General features: G+C 35.4%; 1 protein-coding gene across 2 annotated transcripts in view; it reads left to right on the top strand.

Moving 5' to 3' along the window:
* DPH6 (diphthamine biosynthesis 6) overlaps positions 1-16,014 on the top strand; it is a 189,318-nt gene that overhangs the window by 90,332 nt on the left and 82,972 nt on the right. For both annotated transcript variants that reach the window (XM_059890680.1, NM_001077016.1), the window contains 2 exon segments: positions 10,816-10,889; positions 15,507-15,625. In XM_059890680.1, the coding sequence (XP_059746663.1) occupies positions 10,816-10,889; positions 15,507-15,625 (193 nt within the window).

The following is a 16,014-nucleotide window of genomic DNA, read 5'->3' as shown; positions in this document are numbered from 1 at the left end:
TGGGCAAAGAATAATCTCTTCAATAAATGGCAATAAGAAAACTAGTTAGCCACATGCAACAGGATGAAACTGGACCCCTGTGTTACACCATACATAAAAATCAATTCAAAATGTATTAAAGACTTGAATGTAAGATCTGAAACTGGTTAAATTCCTAACAAAAACATAGGCAATAAACTCCTAGACACGCATCTTAGCAATGATTTTTTTTGGACTTGACACGCAAAGCAAAGACAACAAAAGCAAAACTAAACACATAGGTCTCCATAAACTAAAAAGCTGTGTTCAACCTCAGAAATCATCAACAAAATAAGAAGACATTTTATGAAATGGGAAAAAATATATGCAAACTATATGTATTATAATGGGTTAATATCTGAAGTATACAAGGAACTCAAACAACTCAAAACCTAACCCCCCAAAAAAATGAAAACTAAAAAAGAAAAGGAAAAAAAAAAAAAAAACAGTAACCAATTTAAAAAAGGCAAAACACCTGAAGAGACATTTTCCAAGAAGACATGAATGGCCAGCAATATATGAAAAGGTGCTCAAAATTACTAATTATCAGGGAAATACAAACCAAAATCACTATGAAATATCAATTCACACCTGTTAGGATTATCTATTATCAAAAAGATAAGAAATGCGGGAAAGGATATGGAGAATATGGAAACTTGTACAGTGTTGATGGTCTTGTACGTTGAACAGCCACTATGAAAAGCAATATGGAAGTATCTCAAAAAATTAAATATAGAACTGTCATATGATCCAGCAATTCTGCTTTCAGGTATAAATCTAAAGGAAGTGAAATCGTTATCTCTGAAAGATATCTGTATTCTCAAGTTCATTGTAGTTTTATTCAGAATAACTAAGATATGGAAACAACCTAAGTATTGTTGATTGTTGTTCAGTCAACTCAGTCGTGTCCTTCTCTGCAACCCCATGGATTGCAGCATGCTAGGCTTCCCTCTCCTTCACCAACTCCTGTGTCGTCCCCTTCTCCTCCTGCTTTCAGTCTTTCCCAGCACCAACTTTTCCACTGACTCAGTTTTTTGCATCAGGTGGCCAAAGTAGTGGAGCTTCAGCTTCAGCATCAGTCCTTCCAGTGAATTCAGGGTTGATTTCCTTTAGGATTGACTGGTTTTATTTCCTTGCAGTCCAAGGGACTCTCAAGGGTCTTCTCCAACAACATACTTCAAAAGCATCTATTCTTCGGTGCTTAGCCTTCTTTATGGTCCAACTCTTACATACATCTGTAGGTGACTACTGGAGAAACCATAGCTTTGACTATATGGACCTTTGTCAGCAAAGTAATGTCTCTGCTTTTTAATATGCTGTCTAGGTCGTATGGATCTTTATGTTGAACATTTTAAACAGCATACAATTTTGCCTGTTAATTATTCCTCAATGAAGCTGGAGTAATTAAAAAACATAAAATATAATAATCCCCATTTATATAAGTTGCATTTTAAATATTATCTCTAATCAAAGAAAGTTTTCTTAGGAGCTTAGAAAATGAGTTTAGAAAGCAACTTTTAAACAGGTTAAACACTTGCTACCAAACTGATTTGTTTAGAAATGAATAATTCTTGATTGTTTCTTTATTCTTCCCACAAAGAGTAACAGCTGAATCCTTTATTCATGTTGTTGTTATTAAAGAGTTTCACAGAAGTCCTCAAAATGTCACCTTCTTATCAGGATGAATATTCTTGGAAACCCAAGGAGGGAAAAGTTGTTCCAGAGTTCAGTTTTATTTCAGGTTGAATTTGGCCTAAGTTGACTAGCAATGTATGAATTTGTACATTGAGGTTGGAAGACACTCCAGGTAGCAAATGACAGATTTATTCCAAACTAGGAGTGTCATACTGTTACAACTAAGATGCAAACTCAAAAGTAAAAGAAATCACTTTAGTTTTAAAATGGAAATAAATGACAAATGATTACGATAATCTACAGTTTCTTTGTTAAATTATTTCCTTAACAACTTTTTCCCTGTTTAATTGAGAAAGCTCACAAAGGGAGATAATAATGTTACAAATTAGTGACCTAGTACTCCATCATGAGCTTACTGTTTAATGGCAGAACTCCAGATGGTGATCATTTCCCATTTTGGAAATTGTTTATATTGTTGATACTAAGAAAAACAATAATAAGTCGAACAAAAATTTTAGTCAGAATCCTGAATATATCTCTTGGCAATTCTCAGTGTCACTTTCAGAATTATTTCATGTGAAAGAGTATTCATTTCTGTGGCTATTTTTCTTAACCTGGACTTGTGTAATCCTACTGAAATGAAGAATTAAAAGTTTAAGGAAAAATCATCTAGTGCTTTACTGGACACATAAATTTTTTGTTTCATTATCCAGTCCCCAGAATATCATTGGCATTCACAAATGTTTCTTATTTAATAATGTCACATTGCCAGAAGTCCAAATATCACCACTCAGAGCTATAATGCAAGGGTGCTTCTTTAATGAATGGTTCATATTAAAAATGTTAGAATGCCTTTCAGATGAAAAACATTTTAAATTCAGCAGATCATTTTTTTCTCAACAGGCAGGAACTCATTAACAGAATAATACTGGTAACTGAAGCATTTTTCAAAGAAAATAATATCCCCGATAAATGCAAGCTGCATATCTTCTCGTCTTTGGAATAAATAGACCTAGTTTTCATTTGTAAAAAGGGACAGCTTGTTTTCATCACATTGCACATTTTAAACATCTTACAATTTTATTTGTCAATTATATCTCAATAAAGCTGGAGCTGTTTAAACATAAAAAATAATAATCCTCATTTATAGAAGTTGCATTTTAAAAGTTGGTTGAAAAATTTATGTTGTTGGCTTTGTGAATCAACTTCTCAGTATGAAGATAAGTGAATATTGAGTGAATAAATCTAATTTGGGTCTAAATTTCTACCTTTAAACCCTCCTTCTAAACTTGTAATTTTCACTGCTACCATATGACTGAGGGTATGCTGTCTTCATCCCAGTCTCTGAATTGGGTACCTTTTAACTGTTGCATGGTAGGGCTTTGCATATAAATGAGGACACACTAGGTACATTTCATAGTAAAAGTCCATTTCTGTCCTTGTGTGTCTGTGTTCCTGATGCCTTAGGGTGTTGATTTTAAAAGACATAGATAAGGCTTAGTAGTTAATAAGACTTTGGGGCTAGGTTATACATGGACAAGTCTAATAATTTGATACAGCCCCAACCTGATACAAAACCTTGGACCAGGCCTGAACTGGGCCCATAGAAGCTACGTGGAGCCCTCAGGGCAGCTCTTCACCCAGCAGAGGACTCTTACTTTCCAGAGAACCAGGCCCAAGCCAAAAGCAGTAAGCATCCCAGGAGCCACAGAAGAAAGGTGCCAGGTTGGCACAGGACCTACTTCTGTGGCCCTAACAGATTGACATGTCCTTTTTTTTTTTATAATTATTGATGACTGTTTGCTATAGAAGATTTGACCACACAATCAGATATCAAATGGAGATAAATAGGTGTATGTCAATTTGTTAGCTGATACATTATATTCATTTCTTTTTAGAACCAGGTTTGTTTCTTTGAAGAAAAAAATTTGGTGGATTTTGTACACAAATCCTATTTGAAGGAGGAAAACTGTAGAAGCTGTTATCTATTTTCTTATGATCAGAAAGGGCAAAGAATCAACATTTCTGACTGTTTCATGTTTGGAATATAATTTTTTTTGGAGGATAATTGCTTTACAATATTATATTGGTTTCTGCCATGCATCAACTTGAGTCAGCCACAGGTATACATATGTCCCCTCCCTCCTGAATCCCCCTCCAATCTCCCACCCCTCTAAGGTTGTCACAGAGCACTGGGTTGAGCTTCCTGAGTCACACAGAAAATCCCCACTTGCTATCTATTTAAAATATAGTTTTGTATATGTTTCCATACTTTTTTATCAATTTGTCCCACCCTCTCCTTCCCTCACTGTGTCCACAGGTCTGTTCACTATATCTGCATCTCAATTGTTTTCCTGAAAATAGGTTCCTCAGTACTTATTTCTAGATTCCATATGCATGCATTAATATACAATATTTGTCTTTCTCTTTCTAACTTACTTCACTCTGTATAATAGGCTCTAGATTCATCCACCTCATTAGGACTGATTCAAATGCATTCTTTTTTATAGCTAAGTAATATTCCACTGTATATATGTACCACAATTTCTGTATCCATTCATCTGTTGATGGGCATCTAGGTTGCTTCCATGTCCTAGCTATTGTAAAAAGTGCTGCAACAAACATTGAGATACATGCATCTCTTTCAATTACCTTTTTTTTTTTTTTAAGTATTTTCTAATCTCATCCCCCTAGAAAGATTCTTTTCTTTGTGTTCCATTATACTCTGTATGGACTTACGTCACTTATTTTACTTAATCTCTCAGTGTGTCCATTCTCCTGCATCCCTCACCACCAGATTTTAATTTCTTAAGGTTAACATCTGTGCTTTTTTCAAATGTGTTTCAGCCTTCCTGGTATAGGACCTGTCACACAATAGGCCTTTATAAATTGCTGCATAATAAACACATGAATAATTTTGTCTGCCAGCTTACCAGCTCATAGGATGAGTACATATATGCATATATGGGTTTTAATAAATTTTCCCCTAATTGAAAAGGTAAATACATTGTAAAAATGTTTGAGGAAATCTAAAGTTCGAAATAAAATAGCAAAAATGAACTACTATTCAGAATTAAGCATTATTACGATTTGGTCTGTTTCTGGTCTCCAGAATTTAAAATATTCTGAGAAGCACGTTTGACCCTCTGTAATCAGACATTGGATTCTTAAACAAGAGTGTTGATGTATTGATATATTCGTCCTTTCTGAACATACAAGTTAGATGTACAAATAGTAATAAGGAAGCTATGTTTTGAACCAGTTTATGTGTATGTGTCTATTTTTGCAAGTGACCTCTCTGTTGTACCCTTCCCTGTTGGCTCAGAGAGTAAAGAGTCTGCCTTTAATGTGGGAGACTTGGGTTTGATCCCTGGGTCAGGAAGATACCCTGGAGAAGCAATGGCAACCCGCTCCAGTATTCTTGCCTGGAGAATCACGTGGACAGAGGAGCTTGGTAGGCTATAGTCCATGGGGTCACAAAGAGTCTGGACATAACTGAGCAACTAACATTTTTACTCTCTCTATTGTTACAGTTGGTGAGGTAGGTCAGGTAGCTGCATGGACTAGCTCCCCAGCAGTCTTGCAATTGTGCTTCATATTGACCAAATTGTGGAAAACTATGATCTAAGCAACAAATAAGCTTGTGATGTCTGTTTGGCTAATCTAGTCGTTGTATTTATAACTATTACATGACATGTACATTGTTTTATTAAGATATTCTCTCTTTAGAGAGAATGTGTGTATGTTATATCTAAATGCTGTACCATTTTATATAAGAGACTTGAATGTTCTAGGATTTTGATATCCACATTGGGGTCCTGGAATCAATCCTCCTCACATACCAAGGAACAAGAGAGTTTAGAGAAAGATGGAGGTGCTATCAGCACGTAGGAGAACTTGAGGCCACAGAAACAAACAAGAACCTCAAGAAGCAGAGAATGGAGTGAGAAGAGGACTCAGTATATGACCCTGAGGGTGCAATGACTTGTAGGAAGCACACACACATTGTTAATTTACCAACTTTTCCCCCAAATGATATGAGTCACAGATTAGGACCTGAGCTTAGCTCTGTGTTTTCTACAGAGTAGATTGACTATCTGCTAGATTTTTACCTTTTCAAGATCTGTCTTGCCTTTCTTCAAAATTAGTAGTATGTTCTGAATGATAAGGATTCAACAAAAGTCTTACTTAATCTTTGGATTATTCAAGACTCATTAGGTTTGAAAAGTTTGTAACTGGACTGTAGAGTTGGTTGTCAAGCGTTGTGTATTAGTCAGGATTCTCCAGAGAAACAGGGCCAATAGAATCTATAAAGATATATGGAAAGCGATTTGTTTTGAGGGATTAGTTCATCTGATTATGGAAGCTGAGAAGTCCCATGCTGTGCCACTGGCAGGCTGGGGGACTAAAAAACTAGTGATATAGTTCAAATCCAAACCCAAAAGCCTGACAACAAGGGACTAGTGTTGTAAATCTCAGCCTGAGTCCAAAAGCCCTAGAAACGGGAACACTGATGTCTGCGGACAGGTGGATATCCCAGCTCAAGCAAATAAATATGCCCTTCCTCTACTTTTTTGTTCTATTCAGGCCCTCAAGAGATTGGACGATGCTCACCTGCATTGGTTAGGGCTATCTTCCTTACCCAGTCTACCATTTCAAATCATAATCTCTTCCAGAAACATCCTCACAGAAATGATGCTTTATCAGCAATCTAGGTACTCCTTAGCCTAGTCAAATTGACACATAAAACTATTACAAGTCGGGGAACCTTTGTTAAAAAGTAATAATGAGCAAGAGATTAAAGCCCAGGAATGAAGGGCTTTGTTTGTCAAGTTAGGCCTTTATCTAGTTGTAGTAGTAAACAGTAGTGGTGGTAGTTAGTAGTAGTAATAGTAGAAGTAGTAACTGAAATAGTTATAGAATAATATTAGTAATAATAAGATTTATAATGACAGAAGAAATTATTTACTAAGCACTTACTAGATGCTTGTCACTGTTATTTTTCTGTATTATTTTACTCAGTGTTCATAATAACCCTAGAAAACAGACCTATAATTATCTTCACTACATAGATAAGGAAACTGAGACACAGAGAAATTATATAACTTATTCAAAATCACAGAGCTAAATAGGTAATAGGACTGAATTTCTAATGGGTAGTAGTAATGATGATTGTTGAAAAAAATGTAACTAATAATCTTTATTTAGGTAGGCTTAGTATTGAAGAATAGCCAAATTTAGCTGGGTATATAATTCTAGAACTGATTAGTTCAATATTATGAAATAGAAAATGAGAGATAGAAATAGAAGAGAATTCCTGAGACTTCATGTAGACTAAAAGGAATTAAATAATAATTATTTGGGAGTTATGGTGAATAATAAATGAGAATTATAGAACATTAACCCATTTTAAATAGATAACAAATGTCAATTATTAGTTTTAAGTGGCTTGACTTAGTGTGCAAAGAAAAACTTCAATGACTGGTATTTGTTTTCATGATCTATTGAGAGTCACACGGACACACACATATATATAATATTCAAGACCTTATACTTTCTTTTGACAGAACTTCAGATAAACTATATGGTATATATTTTATATCTGGTAAACTTTATTTTACCAGATAAAATATATGGTATAAAAATATAACTGAAATTTTGATCTTGTTGATAACATCACTCACTACTCTGTGATCTATGCCATATTTGCATGTAATGAAAAACACTACACTTTGCCTTTTTTCTACTAATACAATGACTTTTATAAAAATAAAGTCGCTAGGAAGGTTAGAGAAAGGTTATAAGCAAATGTTCTCACAAAGTTGCTGAAATAAGAAAACAAAGGAAATAGCTCTTTTCCTGGAGAATCTATTTATTATAAGGAAATTTGGGAAGATATTTCCCTATCATTTTAGAGTAGAACTTTTAAATTTGCTTTAATCTTCAAAGACATGAGAGATTCCTCTTGTTCATTTTTGTTTATTATAGCATCATTTTAGGACTTTCAAGGTTATTTTAGAATATCTCAAAGTATTACATTTATTTTTATGCGAAATGCTGTTGTTGTACTTTGTAGGTTTACAAGTTTGGAAAGACCAGAGTGTTAATAAAGAAATCATTTCTCTGAAGTAGTTTCTTCTGTACTCCATACATCTAGGATGACTTTTCTTTTATGCCTATTCAGAGAATTTCTATTCAGTTTGTTATTCGTAATCACCCCCAAGTCACTTTTTCCGTATCTGTTTTCCAGATAACTGTTCCCTAATTTATACCTGTATTGTGTATAATTCTTCCCTTAGTGTATTATTTTATGCTTCTTTTCATTAAATCTTATCCTGGGCTTGTCCTTCCAAATCCCTGTGTTGTCCATATCCATCTAGGTACTTAATTGATTTTCTTTTCCTTTTAATCCATTCTAGCTTTCATCTGCAAACTTGATCATATTTGAAATTACATTTTCAATGGGTATGCTAGATAGATAGGTTAGCACTCATCCCTGGGGGATACTGCTGAATATACTGTTGGGTGTTCTGACTTGTAACTCTGTTGACAAGAATTCATTGTGTCCTTCTCATCTGAGATGTCTTTATCCTCTATCATCAATACTTCCTGGATGTTCCTCTGCCAGTCATTTTTTTTTTAAGATACAGATTAAAATCATTGTATTCCTTTATCTACTTATACCATTGCTTATAATTATACAGTGGAATCCCTTACAGTTATACAGTGGAAGTGACATATAGATTCAAGGGATTAAATCTGATAAGAGTACCTGATGAACTATGGACAGAGGGTCATGACATTGTACAGGAGGCATTGATAAAGACCATCCCTGAGAAAAAGAAATGCAAAAAGGCAAATTGTTTGCTGAGGAGATCTTACAAATAGCTGTGAAAAGAAGATAAGTGAAACGCAAAGGAGAAAAGGAAAGATATACCCATTTGAATGCAGATTTCCAAAGAATAGCAAGGAGAGATAAGAAAGCCTTCCTCAGAGATCAATGCAAAGAAATACAGGAAAACAATAGAAAGGGAAAGACTAGAGATCTCTTCAAGAAAACTAGAGATACCAAAGGAACATTTCATGTAAAGATGGGTACAATAAAGGACCGAAATGGCATGGAACTAACAGAAGCAGAAGATATTAAGAAGAGGTGGCAAGAATAGACAGAAGAGCTATACAAAAAAAATCTTAACAACCCAGATAATCACGATGGTATGATCACTCACCTAGAACGAGACATCCTGGAATGTGAAGTCAAGTGATCCTTAGAAAGCATCACTATGAACAAAGCTAGTGGAGGTGATGCAATTCCAGCTGAGCTATTTCAAATCCTGAAAGATGATGCTGTGAAAGCACTGCATTCACTATGCCAGCAGATTGGGAAAACTCAGCAGTGGCCACAGGACTGGGAAAGGTCAGTTTTCATTCCAATCCCAAAGAAAGGCAATGCCAAAGAATGCTCAAACTACCTCACAGTTGCACTCTTCTCACATCCTAGCAAAGTAATACTCAAAATTCTCCAAGGCAGGCTTCAACAGTATGTGAACTGTGAACTTCCAGATGTTGAAGCTGGATTTAGAAAAGGCAGAGGAACCAGAGATCAAATTGCCAACATCCATTGGATCATCAAAAAAGCAAGAGAGTTCCAGAAAAACATCTACTTCTGCTTTATTGACTATGCCAAGGCCTTTGACTGTGTGGACGACAACAAACTCTGGAAAATTCTTCAAGAGTTGGGAATACCAGACCACTTGATCTGCCTCCTGAGAAACTTGTATGTAGGTCAAGAAGCAGCAGTTAGAACTGGACATGGAACAATGGACTGGTTCCAAATCAGGAAAGGAGTATGTCAAGGCTGTATATTGTCACCCTGATTGTTTAACTTATACGCAGAGTACATCATGAGAAATGCTGGACTGGATGAAACACAAGCTGGAAACAAGATTTTGGGGAGAAATATCAATAACCTCAGATATGCAGATGACACTACCCTTATGGCAGAAAGCAAAGAAGAACTGAAAACCTCTTGATGAAAATGAAAGAGGAGAGTGAAAAAGCTGGCTTAAAACTCAACTTTCAGAAAACTAAGATCATGGTATTCTGTCCCATCACTTCATGGCAAATAGATGGGGAAACAATGGTAACAGTGAGAGACTTTATTTTGGGGATTCCAAAATCACTGCAGATGGTGACTGCAGCCATGAAATTAAACGACACTTGCTCCTTGGAAGAAAAGCTATGACCAACCTAGACACCATATTAAAAAGCAGGGACATTACTTTGCCAACAATAGTCTGTCTAGTCAAAGCTATGGTTTTTCAAGTAGTCATGTATGGGTGTGAGAGTTGGACTATAAAGAAAGCTGAACACCAAAGAATTGATGCGCTTGAACTGTGGTGTTGGAGAAGACTCTTGAGAGTCGCATAGACATACAAGGAGATCCAACCAGTCCATCCTAAAGAAAATCAGTCCTGAATATTCATTGGAAGGACTGATACTGAAGCTGAAACTCCACTAGTTTGGCTACCTGCTGCAAATAGCTGACTCATTTGAAAAGACCCTGATGCTGGGAAAGATTGAAGACAGGAGGAGAAGGGGACGACAGAGGATGAGACAGTTGGATGGTATCACTGACTTGATGCACGTGAGTTTGAGTAAACTCTGGAAGTTGGTGATAGACAGGGAGGCCTGGCATGCTGCAGTCCGTGGGATCTCAGTCAGACACGACTGAGCGACTGAACTGAACCATTGGTTCAATTTTTTTAAAGTTACTCAATCTGGGAAAACTTCCTTAAATAGAAAAAATTTCCTTAAATAGAAATTTCTTTGAAATTTCTGTCAAATATCAGTGAATCTTTAAAGGGATATCAAGTCAGAAAACATTTTGGAAGTGCTGCCTTTATCTTCTCCTTGGAAAATGGTCTCTAGTAATTGGGGTTTTTGGTAAAAAGAATAATTATTTATCCCCAGAACTGAGAGGGTGAGTTAAACATGTATTTTTTAATATACTTTTTTTCCCTAAACGTGGATTGTATTTTCAGTAAATTATTCTACTTTAAGGTGGTTTTCTAAATGAAACAATTCATTTATAATTTTCAGAACATGATACAGAGCCACATGTTTATTTATATTTTTACACATGTTTTGCTTTATTTTCAGGAAAAAGAAGAAGTAGAGGGAATATCAGTAGGTGCTATACTCTCTGACTATCAGCGTGTTCGAGTAGAAAATGTGTAAGAGAACATTAATTTGTTTTATATTTTTTAAATGTAGTAATTAAGAATGTGGATTAATGAAAAATAAATAATTATACCCAAATGATAAATAGATATAGCATTCTACATGTTGCATGGACAGAGGAGCCTGGTGGGCTATAGACCATGGGATCTCAGAGTCAGACACGACTTAGAGACCGAACCACCATCACCACCACGTGTCCCATGAAACTAAATGTATTGCCCTAAGTAACAAAAGTTGTATTTTTACTTTTTTTCCATCTTTATATCTATGCATGAGAAAACTTACCAAATTACCATAAGGGAAAAATTATAATAAAAATTGAAGCAAAAGTTTTTTTGAAATATTATTCTCAAATTTCCCTTATTTGAAATAGTATAACTTTTTAATATTTTTTAACTCATTATCATTTGTAATAAAAATCAGGAGCAAATAGAAGTAGTGTAGTAATATTTTAAAGGAAAAAATATATTAAGAAATATCTTCTTTGGTCCTTCAAACTCAGTTCTTGGAAAAGAATATTCATGAGATTGAAATACTTCTATAAAAACCCATTCAACTTTAAAGGAATCATTAGATTGTTACTCCTCCCATCTCCCTCACCTCCCATGTGAGATAGTAATGTGTATTTTGAAAAAATTTCCTTGTGTTCTGTCTGCCTGCATTTGAGAACAGCTGATTTATAGATGGAGATGGATTGCATATCCCTTAGCCAAATGTTAAAAATAATATTATTCTCATCCAGTTTTAAATCATATTCTCTGAGAATATTTTGTGTAAAAATCTTTGCTTTTGAATAAATTCAAATGTATGTGATTTAATGGATAGCCAAACTGTAGGTAGGGCTGACGTCTATTTATAAAAGCTTTGCTAAGTCACTTCAGTCGTGTCCGACTCTGTGCAACCCCATAGACGGCAGCCCACCAGGCTTCCCCATCCCTGGGGAAGTACACTCCAGGCAAGAACAGTGGAATGTGTTGCCATTTCCTTCTCCAATGCATGAAAGTGAAAAGAGAAAGTGAAGTCGCTCAGTCGTGTCCAACTCTTAGCGACCCCAAGGACTGCAGCCTACCAGGCTCCTCCGTCCATGGGATTTTCCAGGCAATGTGTTCCTGTTGGGAAGCCACTTTATATCTACATGAGAGAGGGGCCCATTGGATACTCAAAAGTGGAGGCAAACTGTTTCTCAAAATGCAATCTCAGGTACACTTCAACAGATAGTTTAACAATATTATATACCATAAAGCACATCTGTTCATTCCTGGGTTTCAGCACCAAAAAAAAAAAAAAGCACATCTGCAGTATTTTTTTTTAATCTTCCCTGGTGGCTCAATGGTAAAGCGTCTGCCTACAATTCGGGAGACCCAGGTTTGATCCCTGGGTTGGGAAGATCCTCTGGAGAAGGAAATGGCAACCCACTCCAGTACTCTTGCCTGGAAAATCCCATGGACAGAGGAGCGTGGTAGGCTACAGTCCATGGGGTTGCAAAGAGTCAGACCGAGTGAGTGACTTAACTTTCTTTATTGGGAGCCATTGGTCTACAAACTCAGTTTTGAATTAGCCACTCTCCAATTTGTAATTTCTTCATTATATTTTCGAGATATAAAGAGTTTAATAGATGTCACAAGCTCAAATACAGTAGTGATTTACAGAGGAATCTTATTCCAACCATGATATTTTATGCTGTTAAAGAATTTAAATAAGTATAAGATATACATTGCTGTTTAGTCACTACTGAAGTGAAGTGAAGTCGCTCAGTCGTGTCCAACTCTTTGCGACCCCATGGACTGTAGCCTACTAGGCTCCTCATGTCCAACTGTTTTGCATCCCCATGGGCTGTAGCTCACCAGTCTCCTCTCTCCATGGGATTCTCCAGACAAGAATACTAAAGTGGGTTGCCATTACCTTCTCCAGGGCATCTCCTCCACCCAGGGATCAAACCTGAATCTCCTGCATTGGCAAGCAGATTCTTTACCACTGCACCACCAGGGAAGACCCCAAAGAAATATGACTTAAGTCTAAAAATACTCAAAAGATCAGGGATACCAAAGAAACAACCAAGAATTTTCCAGTAAGGCCAGGAAGGAATAAAATTTTCTTCAAAAAAACAACCGAAAAATCTTTACCTCAAAAATGTGGAGAGAAAAATTTGGTTAGTAGACATTAAATATTGGTGATAGGACAGCAAAGACTGTAATGCTTGTATTACGTGGGTAGTTATAGTTTTATTATTTTATGTTTATTAACTGCCTAAGCATTGTTTCAACATTGATTTAGATGCTCAGATCATTTTACAAAGGAAAATTATACAAAACAGTCTCAACATTAAGGAAGATCTTGATTTCTTTGAAAGTCAAGGTATATGTGCAAGAAAAAAAAAATCGGTATTAATATTGCTTAAGACCATGTATGAGTAAATGACCAAATATGTGGTATATTTAATAAGTATTGGAATTTTCTGCAAGACAGAGCGTTCCATGTATGCTGGAGTTGTCATCCAGGAAACTTTACTGACACTAGGGATGGTGGAGCCTAGAGCTATATTTTTTACTAGAAATTTGAGCTCAGCCACTTACAGTGTGACTTGAGTGAATCATTTGTCTCTACTGTTTATTGAATACCTATTTTATCCAGGCATTGTACAACATTTTTATCTATATTACTTTTAATTGATTATCAGTTAATCTATATTAATTTTAATTAATTAATCCTCCCTGAGGAAGTTATATCTAACTAAAGGCATGATGCAAGTGAGGAAGGTAGGGAGCATGGCAAGTATGTTAGACAAGAGTGAGCAGGCTGGGGCAGGGGGTGGGGGGGCGGGGGGCGGGGGCAGGTTGGAGTGTAGTGGGAGGTGAGGTATGAGAGGCAACCAGGGTGGGACCCCTGCAGGGCTTATTTACTAGGAGTGACAAGGGGAGGGTTTAGAGCAGAGGAATCCCATGATCCATTTATGTTTTAAAAGGATCACACTAACTATTATATAAAGGGCAAGAATGGAAACTTCTCTGGCAGTCCAGTGGTTAAGACTCTGTTGTAAAGTAATTAGCCTCCAATTAAATAAATTTATATTAAAAAAAATAAAATAAAATTATCTGCCAAGTAGAGTAAAAAAAAAAAAAAAAAGACTGTGCTTCCACTGCAGGTGTGTAGGTTCAGTCCCTGGTTGGGGAACTAGCATCCTGTATGCCGAAAGATAGTGGTGGCTCCAACCAGCATGTTACCAGTGGTACTGGTGAGGAGTGATTGCATTCTGCATTGTAGTAGATTAGATGTAGAATGTGAAGAAAAGAGGAATAAAGGCTGACTTCACTTTCTAATATTGTAATCTTCTCAAGAACTTTGGAAAGAAATATTTTTGTCCCTATATATGAACTAGGAAACTAAAGCTTAGCTCTGACTTGTTAAAGTCATGCAGCTAGTGAGTTTAGGAGGTTTCAAACTCAGATATGTCTGGACTCCAAAATCTGAATTTTTCCAGCACCATAATGTAAAATTTGTAGTACAATACTTGCAGCATATTAAGTGCTCAGTGTTTGCACTTTTTGTTATTACTTTTTCTTTCAGACATGAATTCTTTTTTTTTTTTTTGCCATCATTATAGTTATGCTTATTCTTGATTCTTTTTGCTTGTTTTTATTAAAGTATCTTTTCACCTTTTTTCTCTTTTATTTTCAAGTATAGATTTGGAGAAGGAAATGGCAACCCACTCCAATGTTCTTGCCTGGAGACTCCCAGGGACGGGGGAGCCTGGTGGGCTGCCGTCTCTGGGGTCGCACAGAGTCGGGCATTACTGAAGTGACTTAGCAGCAGCATAGTTGATTTACAATATTATGTTAGTTTCAGGTATATAGCAAAGTATAACAAAGTGTATAGCAAAGTGTGTATAGCAAAGTTTCAGTATATAGCAAAGTCATATATTTTTTCCAGATTATTTTCCATTATAGGTGATTATACAATATTGAATATAGTTCCAGTTCCCTGTACTACACAGTTAAACCCTTGTTGTTTGTCTATTTTATATATATAATAGATAATTTTTATCTGTTAACTCTCATACTTCTAATTTATCTCTACCCCCTCAGAGTCAAATTCTTTAAAAAAAGTTTCAAAGTTAAATAAGAGTAGTTCATTTAACCATAGATATTATAAATTTAATCAGTATATGATTATTTTGTTAAGATATGATTATTTCCTATTTATTAGGATATAAATTTATCCTAATTAATATGATTATTTTATTAGGATAAATTTATTTGCCTATTTTGCTTAAGCTTTGCAATTTTGACTCCTAAGGAAGTTCTAAAAACAAAAATAATCATCCATTAGCATTTGGAAGCTTTTTTGCATAGATTTCTAAACTTAGAGTCTTACTAAAATTAATATTTCTAATCTGCCTGGAGATTTCATTTTTATCTGTTTAGGCATAGCTTGTGGAAATTAAACATGTTTATGTTGTATACATAAACTTCATTATGCAAAACATGCTTTTTAAAGTATTTTATATGCTAAAATCCTTGAGAGAAGCAGTATGTTTAAAATCAAAGTAATTGCTATGGATCTAAGTATAGAACATTAAGATGTTATATGATTTTTTTAAAATTATTTTATAGGTGTAAAAGGCTTAATCTCCAGCCTTTAGCTTACCTTTGGCAGAGAAACCAGGAAGATTTGCTCCAAGAGATGATATCATCTAACATTCAAGCAATCATCATCAAAGTAGCAGCTCTAGGTATGTAGCCAGACTTTCAAGGGAGCTGTCTGTTACCACTCAGATAATCTGAGTTCACTAAAAAACAGTTAAAACTGAAAAGGAAGATTGACTTAGAATATAAAAATGTGGAGTTATAAGCTAAAGGAATTGAGTAAGGGTAAGTTTTAGAATGGGCTTTTGATTATTTACCAAAGTGATTAATAGTGAGTCTTTTTTCTTTTTTGGCTTTCTTTTTTGTCCCTAAATATATAACTGCCTCTAAACTGGCATTATATTGTAGTCCTTCAGTTTAAGTTCCTTTTATAAGATATGGAATTCAGATTCATAGGGAACAAAAAGTATAGATTGATTATTTTTTTAAGCTTTTTAAAATCTGTATTTGGCACAACACATGATATTTTTATCTT

The sequence above is a fragment of the Bos taurus genome, chromosome 10, assembly GCF_002263795.3.
Source record: "Bos taurus isolate L1 Dominette 01449 registration number 42190680 breed Hereford chromosome 10, ARS-UCD2.0, whole genome shotgun sequence".
In the NCBI taxonomy this organism is placed as follows: domain Eukaryota; kingdom Metazoa; phylum Chordata; class Mammalia; order Artiodactyla; family Bovidae; genus Bos; species Bos taurus.
The sequence above is the reverse complement of the archived record's forward strand: the minus strand, read 5'-3'. Positions and strand labels throughout refer to the sequence as shown.